Source organism: Heteronotia binoei, chromosome 10, assembly GCF_032191835.1.
Source record: "Heteronotia binoei isolate CCM8104 ecotype False Entrance Well chromosome 10, APGP_CSIRO_Hbin_v1, whole genome shotgun sequence".
NCBI lineage: Eukaryota > Metazoa > Chordata > Lepidosauria > Squamata > Gekkonidae > Heteronotia > Heteronotia binoei.
In genome coordinates, this window is record NC_083232.1 from 27,070,210 (window position 1) to 27,086,453 (window position 16,244).

At 40.7% G+C, this 16,244-nt stretch overlaps 1 protein-coding gene across 2 annotated transcripts in view; it reads left to right on the forward strand.

Moving 5' to 3' along the window:
* Window positions 1-16,244, forward strand: part of CUL2 (cullin 2) — a 51,712-nt gene that overhangs the window by 11,983 nt on the left and 23,485 nt on the right. The window contains exons 3-15 of one of the 2 annotated variants that reach the window (XM_060248136.1): window positions 232-334; window positions 776-870; window positions 2,802-2,907; window positions 4,516-4,598; window positions 5,089-5,142; window positions 7,724-7,820; window positions 7,922-8,032; window positions 10,091-10,253; window positions 12,381-12,505; window positions 13,548-13,655; window positions 14,547-14,606; window positions 15,140-15,268; window positions 15,409-15,495. In XM_060248136.1, coding sequence (XP_060104119.1) covers window positions 232-334; window positions 776-870; window positions 2,802-2,907; window positions 4,516-4,598; window positions 5,089-5,142; window positions 7,724-7,820; window positions 7,922-8,032; window positions 10,091-10,253; window positions 12,381-12,505; window positions 13,548-13,655; window positions 14,547-14,606; window positions 15,140-15,268; window positions 15,409-15,495 — 1,321 coding nt within the window. The remainder of the gene's footprint in view (window positions 1-231; window positions 335-775; window positions 871-2,801; window positions 2,908-4,515; window positions 4,599-5,088; window positions 5,143-7,723; window positions 7,821-7,921; window positions 8,033-10,090; window positions 10,254-12,380; window positions 12,506-13,547; window positions 13,656-14,546; window positions 14,607-15,139; window positions 15,269-15,408; window positions 15,496-16,244) is intronic. The other variant, XM_060248137.1, reaches the window with a different exon arrangement.

Genomic DNA, 16,244 nt, shown 5'->3' on the forward strand with positions numbered 1-16,244 from the left:
AGGACCATGTTATTCAGTGAGGCTTACTCCCAGGAAATGTTCTTAGGATTGGTGACTCAGTACAGCACAGTGGGTTATAGCTGGAAAGAGCATCCTCTTCTACTTGGAGGAGTGCTATCAACAGATGCACAGGGCCCCTGAAATCCAGCAAAGTATTGTGAAGGTTTTTAAAAATTCATTAGATTTTAAGAAAACTTCAAAAGTGTGTTTCAGCCTTGACTTCAGGCCCAGGGACATTTATGCTTTATGTGTGGCCTATCCCGAACCTCTTGGAGAGAGACTTTATATGGAAACTAAAATTTTTTTGGAAAATCATGTACGCCATTTGCACAAGGTAACTAAAATGTACAAAAATATAAGTCCTAATCACTGTATTTCATAGATGAAGTCTGTAGGCAGATTCCATGGTGGAGTGAGAAAGCAAAATTTCCTAATAAGCTTTTCTGCTGGTGGAAAAAGAAAGCTATGGGGGCTGTGTGTACAAAAGCCCAAGGTGATTGGGGTTGTGTTGTGGGTGAGATTGCACGGCTGACTGGATCCAATCCATGATATATATGGTTTCATAGTTAATTAAATGACATCATGCTTTTATTTTTTTAAAAAAAAGGCTTGTGATGTGCAAGAATACTAAGTGAACTCCAACAACCTTTCTAAATCGGTATTTGAAAATATTACAAAGCATATTAAAAAGAATTAACTATGTTAACATTTCAATAATAAAATTACTGTGGAGTGGATGATATAATTGATTTTGCTTGTTTGTTTTCCTTCCTAGAGAGTTCTAGACTCTGAAGAACAAGTACTGGTAATGTATCATAGATATTGGGATGAATACAGTAAAGGGGCAGACTATATGGACTGTTTATACAGGTAAATTTTGGTGAAAGGGTTTTAAATTATAATAATAGAAGGAAAAACTATCTCTTATGGAAAGGCTGAAACTGTCGGGAAAAGGAAAAAAATGTTTTCAAGAGAGATGCTTGAAATAAGATAATAGAGTATATCACATGCTTACCAATGGCAGCTCTATTTGAGAGAGAAAGTGAAATATGTACATAAAAGATCATGTAACCATCCTGTTGGGGCTGGGGAGCAGATTGTGTTTAGAGCACTGTTACTCAAGAGGGAGCCACAATTCATAAAGTTAATGGGGGCCGCAATGCAGTAATGTAGTGAGAAAGATGTGATCCCCTGTACTGCATTGATTACTTCTACTGTGAACCAGGCCTTCCACATGAGTGCCTGAGAGCTAACATGGCGTAACACTTAGGTCAGACAAGAGACCCAGATTTGAACCCACACTCTGCCATGGAAGTTTCTTGGGTGACCTTGGGCCAGTCATGCATTCTCAGCATCACCCACTTACCTCACAGGAGTATTGTGAGGATAAAATGGAGGAGGGAAGGATATTAGATGGTTCAGGTCCTATTGGGAAGAAAAGCAGGGTATAAATATCTAAATAAGAAAATAGAGCGTCCCCAAGTCTGATTCTCCCCTCCCCCTTATAAAGTGGAGGAAGGTGACACGAGCCAGACCTCTGTGCAGTTGGATGTTCATGCAGAGAGTTGGGGTCTCACAGGAAGCTGTCTGGATGGCTGGTCATCCATCATGTTACTGCATTGCTTCCCCTCCTGAATGTATGGTCGAGAGCTTCATTTCAATTAAATCAGTGGCATTTTCTTCCATGCAAACATGTTCCATTGCATTTCTGGTTTGATTGTCAAAAAACCCTTCCCTGCTATCTAAGAATCGTTGAAGAATGTAAAGAGTTTCAAGGAAGCAGTTGAATTTTTAAGAGAAGACTTAATGCATTGAAGTTTACAGCATCTCCCAGTGAAGGAAGGTTGGATTACTTAAAACTCCTTTTAACTTTGAGGCTCCAGACCTGACAGATATTCTGAGGTGTCTGGTTAACTGGAAAGTGGTTTGGAATTATATTAGGGACACAAGCTCAAAAATCCTTATTGGCTGACATAGTTTCCATTTGTCCTCTGGACCGTTTTTTTCTAGACACGTGCATAGAGTACAGTCAGGTTCCTGTTGTTAAGCAAGGCTAAATATATCTACAGATTGATTTGCCTGTATTCAAACCATTTAAGGGGACAAAAGTAGCATACAGTAATGGTTTTTCAGGAGGTCTCTACACATCCTGAAAAGTGAACGGTTTCTCAAGTATAAATGTCAGTTGTAAGAAAAGAGACAGCACGTCTTGCTATGTCTTTCCATCATATGGGAAGATTGTAGGGGAAAAGCAGAACCATTCTGATGAAGTAACATTCACCTAGACAAAACCAAGAAGGCAGAGCCTTAATCTATGATGTGGTCCAACAATACCAGCTGCTTGTGATGGGCTCTGGATGCACCGGATGGGAAAACAGCTGGTGGAGACATATTCTTATATCACTGAACCTGGCTTTGAGTGATCCTTGTTCAGAAGAATTTAACAATTCAGAATTGCAAAATAAAAGTTGAAAGAAGATTTTGGCTCCTTTCATATTATTTGTTTCAAACTATAAATCAACTTTGCTGCTTTCCAGTTTCTTGGTATTCTTTTTAAAAACCTAAGCTAGCAAAGCAGAGACATGGATCCTTGCCCTGTTTTAATTTGCATTGTATGGGACAATAATATAGCTGATGTGCTATTATGCCCGACCCATTCCTACAGCTATAAGATTATGATGATAATAGTGGGTGGGTGTGTAATGACTTTCTGTCTCCCCAAAACTAAAGGTGTGTTTTAAAACAATGATGACCTATTTCACTCTCTCTGCCATCTGAACCCAAATGCATTATGTTTTCAGATACCTCAATACGCAGTTTATTAAAAAGAACAAATTAACTGAAGCTGATCTTCAGTATGGCTATGGAGGAGTGGACATGAGTGAGCCATTGATGGAGATTGGAGAGGTAGGTATTTTGAAAGAGTAGTTTCAATAAGTAAATGTGTGTGCCAGAAAGGATTCCGTGTTATGTCATTGCAGCAATCTCTGCCTTTTAGACCAGGGTAGTACATTTTAATTTCAAGAGCGTAGTCCAATATATTGAATATCCCTTGCTTTGTGTCTTCAGAAGGGTTCATATTAAGACGTGTAGTGCTATATTGGCTTATAACTTGCTTCAGTAGACACAGCCCAGAACGGCTACTTGTTGATGGTTTGTCCCAGTTAATTGAGGCTGTGTTAATTGAGCCCCGTGGTGCAGAGTGATAAAGCTGCAGTACTGCAGTCCTAACCTCTGCTCATGACCTGAGATTGATCCCGGCCGAAGCTGGGTTCAGGTAGCCAGCTTGAGGTTGACTCAGCCTTCCATCCTTCCGAGGTCGGTAAAATGAGTACCCAGCTTGCTGGGGGGAAAGTGTAGATGACTGGGGAATGACAAACCACCCCGTAAAAAGTCTGCCGTGAAAACATTGTGAAAGCAGTGTCACTCCAGAGTCGGAAACGACTGGTGCTTGCACCAGGGGACTACCTTGACCTTGAGTATCTAGGATTGGTGGGTGCAGAAACAGCAATCATGGCTTGCTGGGATGTGATTATAAAGAAATGCTAATTTTTAATGAAATGCTTGGAATGCACAGCATAAAAGGGTTGAAACGAACCTCTGTGATCTGAAGCAGATGAGACTAGGGTACTGACAGAACACGTTGGCTTGGATCTTGCTGTACTCCCCCCCCCCCACCTGCACCAGGAGGATTTCTAGAGAACCCCTAGGAATAGAGTGAATTGGGTGTCAAAGGTCTGCAACAGGAATCAGGAGCTGGTGGAAATCCTCCACTCCCGATGGGTAAAAAACAAGATCTGATCTCTGTACCACGTTCATTTATACCAGCAGATTTCTGAACCTGTTCTCCATGTCCTAGATCTCATTTCAGTTAGAATAGTTGGTTGGATCAGTTGAGGAAATACTAGGGCTGTTCATTTTCATACACACTCATAAAAATATAATGCATGCATACGTACAAAAATACTTGACAGTCAGCCAGGATTTGCTGTAGTTTCTTGACTCATGAACACATAAGAGACTCCTCTGCCATTGTGAAGTGGACCTTAGTAGGAACGCAATACTAACACGATTCTCAGTTGTTCCATGTTTTTCAAAAACTTACCCCATACCTGCTTAGAAAGCATCCTTTAGAATGCTCTGTTCCTTTGATGAAGCCATATGTTTTGAGGACACATCCTGGGTTTGACTTGCAAACTACCGAAATTTGGGCTAGGCTTGGGGAGCTAACAGTACATCCCTAAGCAGAGTTTTATGGCCTTCCAACCCCATTGACTTTAGGCTTTAGAAGGGCATAGCTCTGTTTAGGATTGTGGCATTTGAGCTAATCTGATGGAGCGGTAGCATTCAGTTTTGCTCATATTGTGTCTAATTAGTGTGGTTGTTTTGTTTTAATGCATATTTTATGATCCTGTCACTCTGCTGGAGCCCTTGGCCTGGGGCAAGTTAAAAAAAATCTAAATGAACAAATAATGTTGTGGCTGACCTGTTTTTATTGTGCATTTGTCACCACAGCTAGCACTTGATATGTGGAGGAGATTAATGATTGAGCCCTTACAGGCTGTCCTCATTCGAATGCTCCTCCGTGAAATCAAAAAGTAAGTGCTTTCTTCAACTTGGGGCAGGGTAGGGTTGCATTGTTGTGTCTGTGCACGTATTTATTGTACCAGCTCGAGAGCTGTGTTTTTGACTCTTAATTAAGCAGAAACTGTACAGTTAGCTTGTTTGTTCATTGTAGTTGAACTAATTGTAACTGGTTTTTAAAAAGCTGGCCTCGTGGCCAAGAAAAACAGACTCTTCAGAGACATGAAAATTGTCTGTAAAAGCAGGAAATATATGCTAAGCGAAGCAGACGGCATTAGAGTTCTCAACTCAGTGTTCGTTTCTGCCACTTAACCGCAGAACTTCAAGCTTGATCTCTTAGGGGCTTTCAGGCAGCTGCCTGAATATTTGAATCCTTCTGTTGCCGGATGTTGCTCGTGTTTTCAAAGGCATCTGGCTTGGGCGTTATAGAGTACTGTGTAAATGTTTTTTAAAAGGACTGACATTAGAGCTAGAATTCTTTCTGAAATTCTGAATGTATTACAGAACTGATCAGCAGTGCAAGCTTCAGCCACTTCAGTCAGTCAGCTTTGTTCCAGGGTAAGGCTCTGATTGCCAGCAGTTCAAAACCTTGCATATTCTGTAGCTGAGCAAATACACAGAGAACTAGACAGATCCAGGCAACCTGATATGTTTGGCAATACAGTGGTGTTTCTCAGGGACCGCACCTGGAAGCTGCTGGCAGGTGACATTGTTTTCTTGCTTTGTGCCATTCCTGTTAGACCTCCATGGAGCGGCTACCATACAGCACACAATGAAGCGTTACGAAGTCCTGTTAATTTACCGGAGTTTACGTCTGCTTACCAATGCCTCTTGGTTATGTCAAGTCTAATTTATCAGATAAACAGTGACAGAGCTATCTTCCTTTAGCACTATTTAAATATAGTTCATGAAGATTTTATTGCAGATACTCTTAAACGTTAGTGACTGAACGAACTTCCTTTGCTCATAAAAATAATAGCCTCACACTGAACACTGTAAAATTTGAATCTACCCCCAGTCTTTCTGAATTCAGGATGCTTCCTCCAATCCCTGACCCCACCAAATAGTGAAGTAAGAAATTACAGTAGAATCCTATGCATGTCTGCTCAGAAGTAAGTTCCATTATGCCCAAAGGCACTTACTGCCGGGTAAGTGTGCATAGGATTGCGCACTTAGTCTCAAAGCAGGGGAGAAATATTTACATATTTTATGTACTAATTAAAGCATCTCACAGTATAAAATACACACCAGAATATGACTTAAGATAGCAGCCCCGTGGCGCAGAGTGCTAAAGCTGCAGTACTGCAGTCGAAGCTCTCTGCTCACAACCTTAGTTCAATCCCGGTGGAAGCTGGGTTCAGGTAGCCAGCTCAAGGTTGACTCAGCCTTCCATCCTTCCAAGGTCAGTAAAATGAGTACCCAGCTTGCTGAGGGGAAAGTTTAGATGACTGGGGAGGACAATGGCAAACCACCCCGTAAAAAGTCTGCCGTGAAAACGGCAAGTGATGTGAAGTCACCCCAGAGTCGGAAACGACTGGTGCTTGCACAGGGGACTACATTTACCCTTTATGTCTTAAGATGCCATATATTTAATCTTAATGATAAAAATAGGGAAAGAAATGGTGGTGACATATCAGGATTACTCTGTGGTTACTCACAGGCTTGCTTCCTTTTTCAATAGACAGGGTTACTAAGTATGCTAAAAATGTAATGTGTTGAATATAAAGAGTAACTCTTTTAGCTAAATAAGAAAAATGCTCCCTTGTTGGTTAGAGCTACGTAAAGTAATTTATCACCTTGGGAAAACACACATCCTAGTGAAGCCACCTGATCTTTCAGTACGCAAAATCCTATTAGCCAAATAATACCGGGCTGATTTCATAAAGAATGAGGTCCATTTTAAAGTGCAGCAGATCAGGGACTGAAAGAATGCGAGGGAATAGGAGGATTATCCTTTGAGAAAGGTATTCCCAATTGAAATCTCTTCTTCCATGATACTGTACACTTTTGAGGGCTCAGATCACATTCTCCATTCATTTATCCTTAGGTTTTGTCCCTTCCTTTAACTTTGTCCCTTCAAACCTCCTCGATGGTAATGAGCATTGAGCATACATAGTTTCTCCTCAGCTTTATATTCATTTTTTCTCTACAAAGTATTGTGTTGTAGTTGTTTTGTTTTGTATATAGTTCTGCTGTCCTGCTGATAGGCACTCAACCACTTGCTTCAGTATTGAAGGGAGAGAATAATTATGGTAATTGCCTATTCCTTGCTAAACCAATCGAAGGACATCTTTAATGGAAATTTCCTCCTGATCTGAGTTGTGTTTTAGCCCTAAAAATAAGTCTTAAGCACAACATATTCTAGTCATAAGCACAACATGTTGACAGAAAGCGTCCCATGTAGCATTGTGGGGAGGGTAAGCCATGTAAGATTGTAGTGGATCTTCTCATTGCTGTGCGACTGGCACTTGTGGCTTGGTGCTGTCTGTATACCAGTATCATAGCTAAGAAACTGAAAAGATCAGATATAATTCACTGCCCACTCAAGCACAGTGCCGCATGTTGTGGTGCGTGCAAGATCTCAAGATAGGAATGTTTTACCCTTGGGGATAGTGAAGTGAAAGGCCATCCATTTCGTAGCGTTTACACATTTATTGCCTCAATCCACTATAAATGTGGGTTCGTTTATCTTTGAAGATTGGTGGGAGATGAGAACGTGCAGGGAAATTAGGACTTAAATGAATAACGTTGCCAGAGCCAAGAGCCGGTTCTGTTGGAATTAAGGTTTTATACAACTTTTGGTGGTTCACTGTTCTGGTACTCCGGCACAAATCCTTATGCTAGACCATTTGACATTGTTTAGAGCACGTTTCCATCGGCTGCTTCTTTAGCGTGTACAAGATATGACCGATACCACCCGCATCTGTTTCTCTGTAGAGTTATCAGTTAGGAATCCACTTCAAGGTTTTGTTCTAGTGCAAGTCTCATTAAAAATACTACCTTGCAGAGTTTAAAGTTAAAGCTATGGAAGAGGGCAATGATTTTAACCATTTGTCCAAGTTAATTAGCTCACTTTGAAGCCTAGATGGTCCTATATAAATTGAATACATTCTGAAAGCTTCATTTTTCCACCTTTCAGTGATCGCTGTGGAGAAGATCCAAATCAGAAAGTAATCCATGGGGTTATTAACTCCTTTGTTCATGTTGAACAGTATAAGAAAAAATTCCCTCTAAAGGTAAAAAAAATAAATAATTTCTCCTTGAATGGCTCTAGTTAAGCAAATATACTGTTGAAAACCTTGCCTTATTTGTACTTGATCAGTCTTTCTCAATTTAGTTTTATCAGGAAATTTTTGAGTGTCCTTTTCTGAATGAAACAGGGGAGTATTATAAACAAGAAGCATCAAATTTATTGCAAGAGTCAAACTGCTCACAGTATATGGAAAAGGTAAGAAGACCCAATTTATGCACGGAATGGATGAAAGCTAAGTGCATCTTAAAAGGAAATACAGGATATGTTAGCAGGATTTTTAAAAGGAAATTGTTGATATTAAGTAAACTTTGCAGTAGGTAGAACTTTGTAAAAAAGTAGGTTTTTATACCTTACTTTTCTGTACCATAAGAGTGGGTTACAGTTGCCTTCCCTTCTTCCCCCAACAGGTATCTTGTGAGGCATGTAGGGTTGAGAGAGTTCTGAGAGAACTGTGACTGGCCCAAGGTCACCCAGTAGGCTTCATGTGGAGGAGGAGTGGGGAATCAAACCCAGTATTCCAGATTAGTCTGCCACTCTTAACCACTACACCATTCTGGCTGGCCCCTCAGTTTCCCCGAGGGCAAAATAACAGGATGGGTTAATAGCCTCTGTGGCAAATGGTCTTCATGGAAGCAGGTTCTGCCTTGCAGTTTTGTTTTTCTCTGTCCACATGCTCCTTCCGCAAGACCGACTGCTTTACAGATCAGGGCTTTACAGCAACAATCCAGAGAACCAGGAAATGAGGGCCCAGGAGGGCAATTTTTCTTATAAAGCATTTTCCCACGTCTCATGACAAGCTATTTTTGAGGCTGACTAGAGTTGTAATGTGGGCAGTAGAGGTCAAGCTGTTCAAAGGGAAAAGGCCAAGAGTTCCCCTGGCCTTAATATGAATTCCTTGCCTGAGTGACTCTTGGGATCACAGCCGATGTATTAAACGAAGCAGTGATCCTCATTAGTGCAATTACTGTAACCTTAGCTCTTTTAATTGTAGCCTTTCAGTGGATAGAGTTGAATCTCTCAACTCGCTTCTGCCAAGTCATTCTCCAACAGAAGGTATCTGTCTTCACTGTAGGATGGCTTGGCAAAAAAAGAAGGCCCAGCTTGCTGAAGGGGAGAGGGAGGATTCAGCTCATGATAGCCGTTGAAATAGCAAGTGATCTATAAATGGAGATGGGCTTTCTGAACATCTTTTCTATTAATATTCAGAATCTGCTGCATCTGAAATATTACCTGCCTGGAAAAACAGCAGTGGTCTGTCTCTAAATAGCTTCATTGCAGACAACACTTTTTTTTTGTCTTTTAAGTTAACTTTTCTGTGCATCCTTCCACACTCACATGGTATGTTTTTCTGCTCCTTTCTGCTTGCATTTTCCATGCAGTGAAAATGCTGTGGATGAGATGCATAACCAGTGTACATACATAACTATTTTAATTTTTTTTTCATTTCAAATCCTTGCATTTATAATTTGTATAATTATATAAATGGAAAAGACAGCGTCCTTAGACAAGTGGCTTGATTGTGATTCTAAACCCTTTTAACATAGGGTCCGTGGCTCAGTCATAGAACATCTGCTTGGCATGCAGAAGGTCCCAGGTTCAATTATCCGTCTCTTTCGTTAAAAGATCTGGCAGTAGGTGATGTGGAAGACCTCTGCCTGAGACCCTAGAGAGTTGCTGCCAGTCTGAGTAGACAATACTGACTTTATGGACCAATGATCTGATTCAGTACAAGGCAGCATTTGGCTCCATTAGAATTTACTTAGTCTTAGAGTGAAGGTAAAGTAGGGGTATGACCCTTACTCTTCTTTCTGAAGTGGCATAGAATGCTGTCTTGATATCCATAATATGTTGAATTTAGTCTTGCAAACCACATGGTTTAAAAAGCAGTATACTTCATACTTAGAATCTCTTCAGTAATTAAGGTATAAATATGTTGAGTGGTTTGAGTATGTACAGTTGCTTGAAAAGTCTTCCATCAGAACAAGTCCACAATCTAGCTGTCCGCTAATAGATGATAGTTGGTCCACAGAAAATTTCCCTGTAGTTCCCAGATGAGCTATGATTTGTTACCTACACTTCATTTATTGCTGCCTCCTCCCCATTTATATCAAAGTTAAGAGAATTAAATTTCTGAGTAAGTGGTTTGAGAAATTTAACCCTTGATTGTTATTTCAAGCTGAAATTTACTTTCTGCTCCAAGACAGGTCTGCAGTATTTCATCATTTTCTTTGTCTTCAAAAATGTTTTTTTTAGGTTTTATGTAGATTAAAAGATGAAGAAATGAGATGTCGAAAGTATCTAAACCCCAGCTCCTATGGCAAAGTAATTAACGAATGCCAACAACGAATGGTAGCAGATCACTTACAGTTCCTTCATGCAGAATGCCATAACATCATCCGACAAGAGAAGAGAAACGGTAAAATGTTATTGCTCTGGCAGGGAGGGTGGGATTTAAATCCAATAAACATAAACATATTGAATCTATGTGAATTAAGAATAAAAGTACTTTGCCTTCCAAACACTTGATATGTATAGACTTTTACTTCTATAATGTTTCTTTCAGATGTCTTGTACTAATTTAAGTGCCCCAATCCAGACAGGGAAATCCATATGAGGAGTATCACAGTGTTAATTTGGTCCTTCTGGAATTGTTTGAGCACACAGCTTGCACAGTGACTTTGGGAGTAGGTGAATGCGTGCACAGGAAAGCCAGGTCTACCTCTCCTTCTTCTAAACTGGAAAGTGCAGAGACCAGGATAGGGCAATACATGCAGATTCTCAAAGCGTGCTTAAAAACTCAGTTGCAAGGCATCTGGGAGGTGGGCACTGACACCAGGAAATCCTGCTGGGGAGTGATGTCCAGCCTGAAAAGTACCTGGCTTCCCACAAGCCATAGGGCAAGGCTGGTTCAAAATGGCCCTTAGAGAAGCTTTTGGGAGTGCAAGAAGCCACTGTCGGTGGGGCTGGATGCTGTGCCTGGTCATTTATTTATTTTCCTTAAATTTATATGCCGCCCACTCTGCAAGCGGATTCAGTCTTCCAAGTAGAATGGAAAGCATTCCATCTGTCTTCTCTCAGACAAGGACAGGGGCAGGTTTGAGCAGAACTTGGAAGACACTGGGCTTGATCCAGACTAAATTTTCCAATGGCAGAATGGAACTTTCCTGCCTCCCACTGATCTTCAGAAAATGCTGCTTCTGGGGGGCCCTGAGGAATGGCACAGGGGAAGAGGGTCTGCAGCAGAAAGATGGAACCAGTGGAAATTGCCATTTTAGTCTGGATCCAACCACTTGTATTTTCATAGAGAGGCGGATTTCCTGAGCCAGGTAATGGATGATTCCACCCCCAGCTGATGAAAGGAACATCTACAATTTTCTCTACAGCTGCAGACATTCTGACAGCATTATTTTCCCAGATAGTTCATGAGTTGTAATATTCTCAGCAACTCACTTGGAGATCTTGCAACATTATACCAGTGTAACGTTCAGAGAAACTTCTCAAACAGGATGGGGACCTTTTAAAGACATTGGAAGGAAACGTTCCCCACTTTATGCAGGAATGAAATATCCAGCTGTATTTGAAGCCCTGCAGTACCTCTGCAGGCTGATGGTTTATAAACTGAGGTGGTCATATATGATAGTGCACTCTCTAATGCACTCCGCGCAGCTTAGCGGAAGGGTCACTTCCTTAGGACACCTCCAGAACAGTGCTTGTGTGACTGTCAGTGGTCGATTCATTATCACATGCCTTTTTCTGCTGTCCAAAATATGCAACATCCAGGGAGAAATTATTGTAAAGTAGTTACAGCAAAACTTGCACAACTGTTGTAGTTAAATTCAGCTTTGTTGTTATTATCAATTCCTAAATGTTCTTGGTGTAGCAAGGGCATCGAACTCATGAGGGCCAGATTTGACATTAATGGGACTTTGTGGGGCCGAGCCATGAATGTCATAAAATGTAATGCCAGCAAAGATATAAATTTTATAAAGAATACAGATAAATATAATTAAAGATTTTTTTTAAAAAAATTAAAATACAAATATGCTTAAAACTCTTGTGATAATTTGTTTAGAATGGAAAAGTGGGGGAATAAAATAAAACATGAAGAAAAAGCACAAGGATCACAGCAGAAACGAAAAATATAAAATGTTATGAATCTGAGAATACATTAAATGACTGGGTATTGCAAGCTTCTCCCCCCCCACACCTCCATCCCACCACATCCCCATCTCTTCTTCTTTTTCCTCCCTCCTCCATTTTATCCTGAGAACAACCCTGTGAGATAGGTTAGGCTGAAAGAGAATGATTGTCTCTTGGTGGCCCAGTGAGCTTCATGATGAAGCAAGAATTTGAACCCAGGTCTTCCAGTCCTTATCTGATGGTTTAGCCACACTGTACCGAACAGGCTAGTGTATTTTCTCTTCACTGCCTACTAGTCTAGAAAAGAGAGTAACTTCTAAATCATTTTTCTGTTTTGAAGGCCAAAGACTTGAAAATGCTGTTAAAGTGTATTGTGTAAACCTGTGTCTTGTCTTTCTTGCAGACATGGCAAACATGTATACGTTGCTTCATGCTGTGCCAAGTGGCTTACCTCATATGATTCAGGAACTACAAAACCATATCCATGATGAGGGCCTTAGAGCAACCAGCAACCTTTCTCAGGAAAACGTGAGTATGTTTTCATTTGGGGAGGACAGAACCAGCTGAGAGTTAAAAATGTAAAGAACATGTAGTTGGAAAGTTGTGTTTTCCCAGTTCAGCAGCCACATATAGTGAAAAATCACCATGTGTACACAGTATCCATCACCTCTCCTAAAAGCAGAGATATAGTGGTGCTCCTACTCTGACCTGGATGGCCAAGGCTAACACAGTCTCATCACTGGAAACTAAGCAGGCTCAGCTGTGGTTAGTATTTGGTTGGGAGACCACCCAGGAAAGTCCAAGGTCACGACACAGAGGCAGGCAATGGCAAAACACCCCTGAAGATCTCTTGCCTTGAAAACCTCACAGAATCACCATAAGTCACTTTCCACCACTAGTGGTGCCCCCCCTTAACCTCCTTCCAGCTAAGCATAGATTCAGGCAATTGGCAGCCTATTCTATTTATTTATTTATTTATTTTTTGGGGGGTGCGTTTAAATATATGTGCTTGTGGGTACATGTGAATGTGTCTGCACCTGTAAGTCATGGTGACCTCTGGTGACTGATCCCTACTGGGGGCCTGGGGAATATTCAGAGAGGTGGCTGAATAAAACCTGCCCCTCCCTCTCGCCTCTGGTGTTTCAAGGTGGTCTCCCATCCAAGTACTTGCCAGAGCTTCCGAGATCTGACAGGATCAGGCTTGCTTGGGCTACCCAAGGTCAAGGTGGTATCATATTCTAAAATGCCCATTCATACCAGGGGACACCATAGCATGGAAGTCTCCTAGCTATAATGTTGTAAAATGAGGTATTGCTTTAAATGATGATCGTATTGCTAAAGATCAGTACACTGTTTTGTGCATCTATGCAAACCCTGCTTCTTATTGTTAGAAAAAAGAGATAATTGATTAATTTCTCATGAGGGATTACTTTCTTGTGCCATATAAAGTGAAGGTGGCAGCTGTGTCCTGCAGCTGGGCTAGTTTGTTAAAGTTCACTCTTGAAACTTTCTGTCTTGCCAGTTTACTTGGCCTGTGCTGTGTTCATCAAATCTGTGATTCTGTCCTCAGATGCCCACTCAATTTGTGGAGTCAGTGTTGGAAGTACACAGTAAATTTGTTCAACTCATCAACACCGTTTTGAATGGGGATCAGCGCTTTATGAGTGCCCTTGATAAGGTAACCCTAGTGAGAAAGCTATATTATCAGTGAATGGTGAGGACAGAAAGTTGTTCTGTGAATAATCCTGCCAGGTTCATTGAACAGAGATTTGGAACAATAGTAGTGAACTTAACTCCTTGTTTTCCACAAATTCAATTGGTGTGATTATTTTATTATTCACTTGACAAAACTAAATATGTTTCGATTTAATATTTTGAAGGCAAATTAGAAGCAAATGCCTATCGTAAATAAAAATGTAGCATTGAAATCCATTGATAATGCAAGTGATCTTATAAATAGCACAATCCTGTTACGATGCTGTATTAATTTAATTAATTGAAACACAAGGATCCGTAAAGGACATATGGGCCAGGATCTAAAATGTTGTGGAGAGGTGCTTTTTGGGCTACTTTAAAAAAAAATCTTGCCTTCAGAAGTTGAGTAGTGCTCCAGAAAAGCATTTGATAGAAGGGAAAATGTGCAATCCTTTCTCTCGTGCAGTCTCTTGTGCACTCTCTCATGTGGGCTCTGTTACCATAAACTAACTGATTAGTGTGACAATGCAGACTACTTGCTAACTGTGGTTTGGGTCTGCCAAGTTATGGCTTAAAAGTGGCTTATCAACCGCAGTTTGTCTTAACTATTGCTTCACATAGTAGACAAGCACAGGAATCCCATTTAAAAAAATATATATTTACAGACATCTCATTTTAATCCTGCTTGCCTATTCCCTGGCTACAAAGATGCCTGGATTAAGCCAAAAGCCAGCCCATAAACCAAACCATGGTTTCACATTAGGCTTTGAGTTGAGCCACACACTTGGAGTTTCATTCCATAAACCCAATTTTGCTTGCAGTGTATACTATCCAAACCCTTACAGATGTTTCTTTTCCCTCCCTTCCTAACTAGGCTTTGACATCAGTAGTGAATTATAGGGAACCAAAGTCCATCTGCAAAGCACCTGAGCTGGTAAGTAATATGCATCTTTTAAGTTTTACAATTAAAGCATAAACTTTATTGTCCAGTATAGTTTCTCTAAGGCCTTTCAAGGCCACTGCATCTAATTAAAAGTCCAATATTAAGGCAGCATGAGGATACAGAGATCCACAAACATAATTTTGTTCTGTCAGTTTCGCTGGATTCTCAGCTGCATTCGCCTGCATCACTAAGGGCCAAAGGGAACCTTATTGGTAGTGTTGAAATGGAACTAGATTTGGAATAGGGTCTCCATGGAAATTGAACTTCCCCCTTCCTTGTTCAAGCATCATGGGTAGGCTTGTGTGTGTGTGAATGTAGCCCATATTTTTAGACATACAAAGTCTTTGTAAGGATTACTGAAAGCGTGTGTCAAGAGCTTTGAAGCCTTGAAATGTGCTAAATGTATTAGAAGTATTAGTCACAAGACATCTTTGCTTCAGAAAGGAGGCACTTATTCTATTGATGTGGCCTGATCATCGTCATGAATGAGCTCCTTGACAAATATTCCTTCTTTTTTACTTGAGCTGGCCAAGTATTGTGACAACTTGCTTAAAAAATCAGCAAAAGGCATGACGGAAAATGAAGTAGAAGACAAACTTACCAGCTTCATCACTGTTTTCAAGTACATTGATGATAAAGATGTTTTCCAAAAGGTAAGTGACCCTTTTCTAAAAAGATGTTTGTTTTCTTATGCCAATAAAAGGAACTGAACTGAGATGTTTGTTTTACTTTTACTTTTGAGAGTAGTTTTTTAAAATGACAAATTCTGAACTCTTCCTTTTCCTTGGTCTAGTTCTATGCCAGAATGTTGGCAAAACGGCTTATCCATGGCTTGTCCATGTCCATGGACTCTGAAGAAGCTATGATTAACAAATTAAAGGTAATTACAAGCTTACTAGAACTCTCAAGTCAGCCATACAACAGTAGCTGTGGTTCATGTTGTAAGCTTGTTCATGCTTCATACAGCTACAAAACTGAACCGAGCTTTCATAAGTGCTTGGAATCTCTAAACTTGGTAACCTACATTGAATTGTACTAATATCAGTCCATTGGTGGGTTGTCCCCTGTTGTTTGTCTTTAGCTGACAGAAGCCTGTTATGTTAGAACATAGCCAGCAGATGGTGCCAAGGTGCTTTGAGCTGGCAGCTTCAGGTGTTTGGGACTATATCTGCTTTCAGTCCAAAGCTGTGTACAGATTGGCATAGCATAGCTTAGCCTGTGGTTCATTTTCTACTCAACAGGAACTCTGGTGATGTGACATTTGTAGTTGTATGTCCTTTTTGTATTACTTTGATTGGCAAAAGGCAGGGGTGGCCAAACTGTGGCTCAGGAGCCTCATGTGGCTCTTTCACACATATTGTTTGGCTCTCAAAGCCCCTACTGCCCTGTTGACCAGCTTTGAGAAGGCATTTATCTCTTTAAATTAGTTCTCCTTGCCAGCCAACAGTTTGGAGAATGCGTTTAAAGTTGCTTTCTTTCTACCTCTCTCTCCCACTCCCCCATCTATTCGCTTTCCTTCATGTCTTGTAGCTTTTAAACATCTGACGTTCATGTCTTGCGGCTCTCAGGCGTTTGACCTTTATTCTTTGTGGCTCATGTTAAGCAAGTTTGGCCACCCCTGGCATAAGG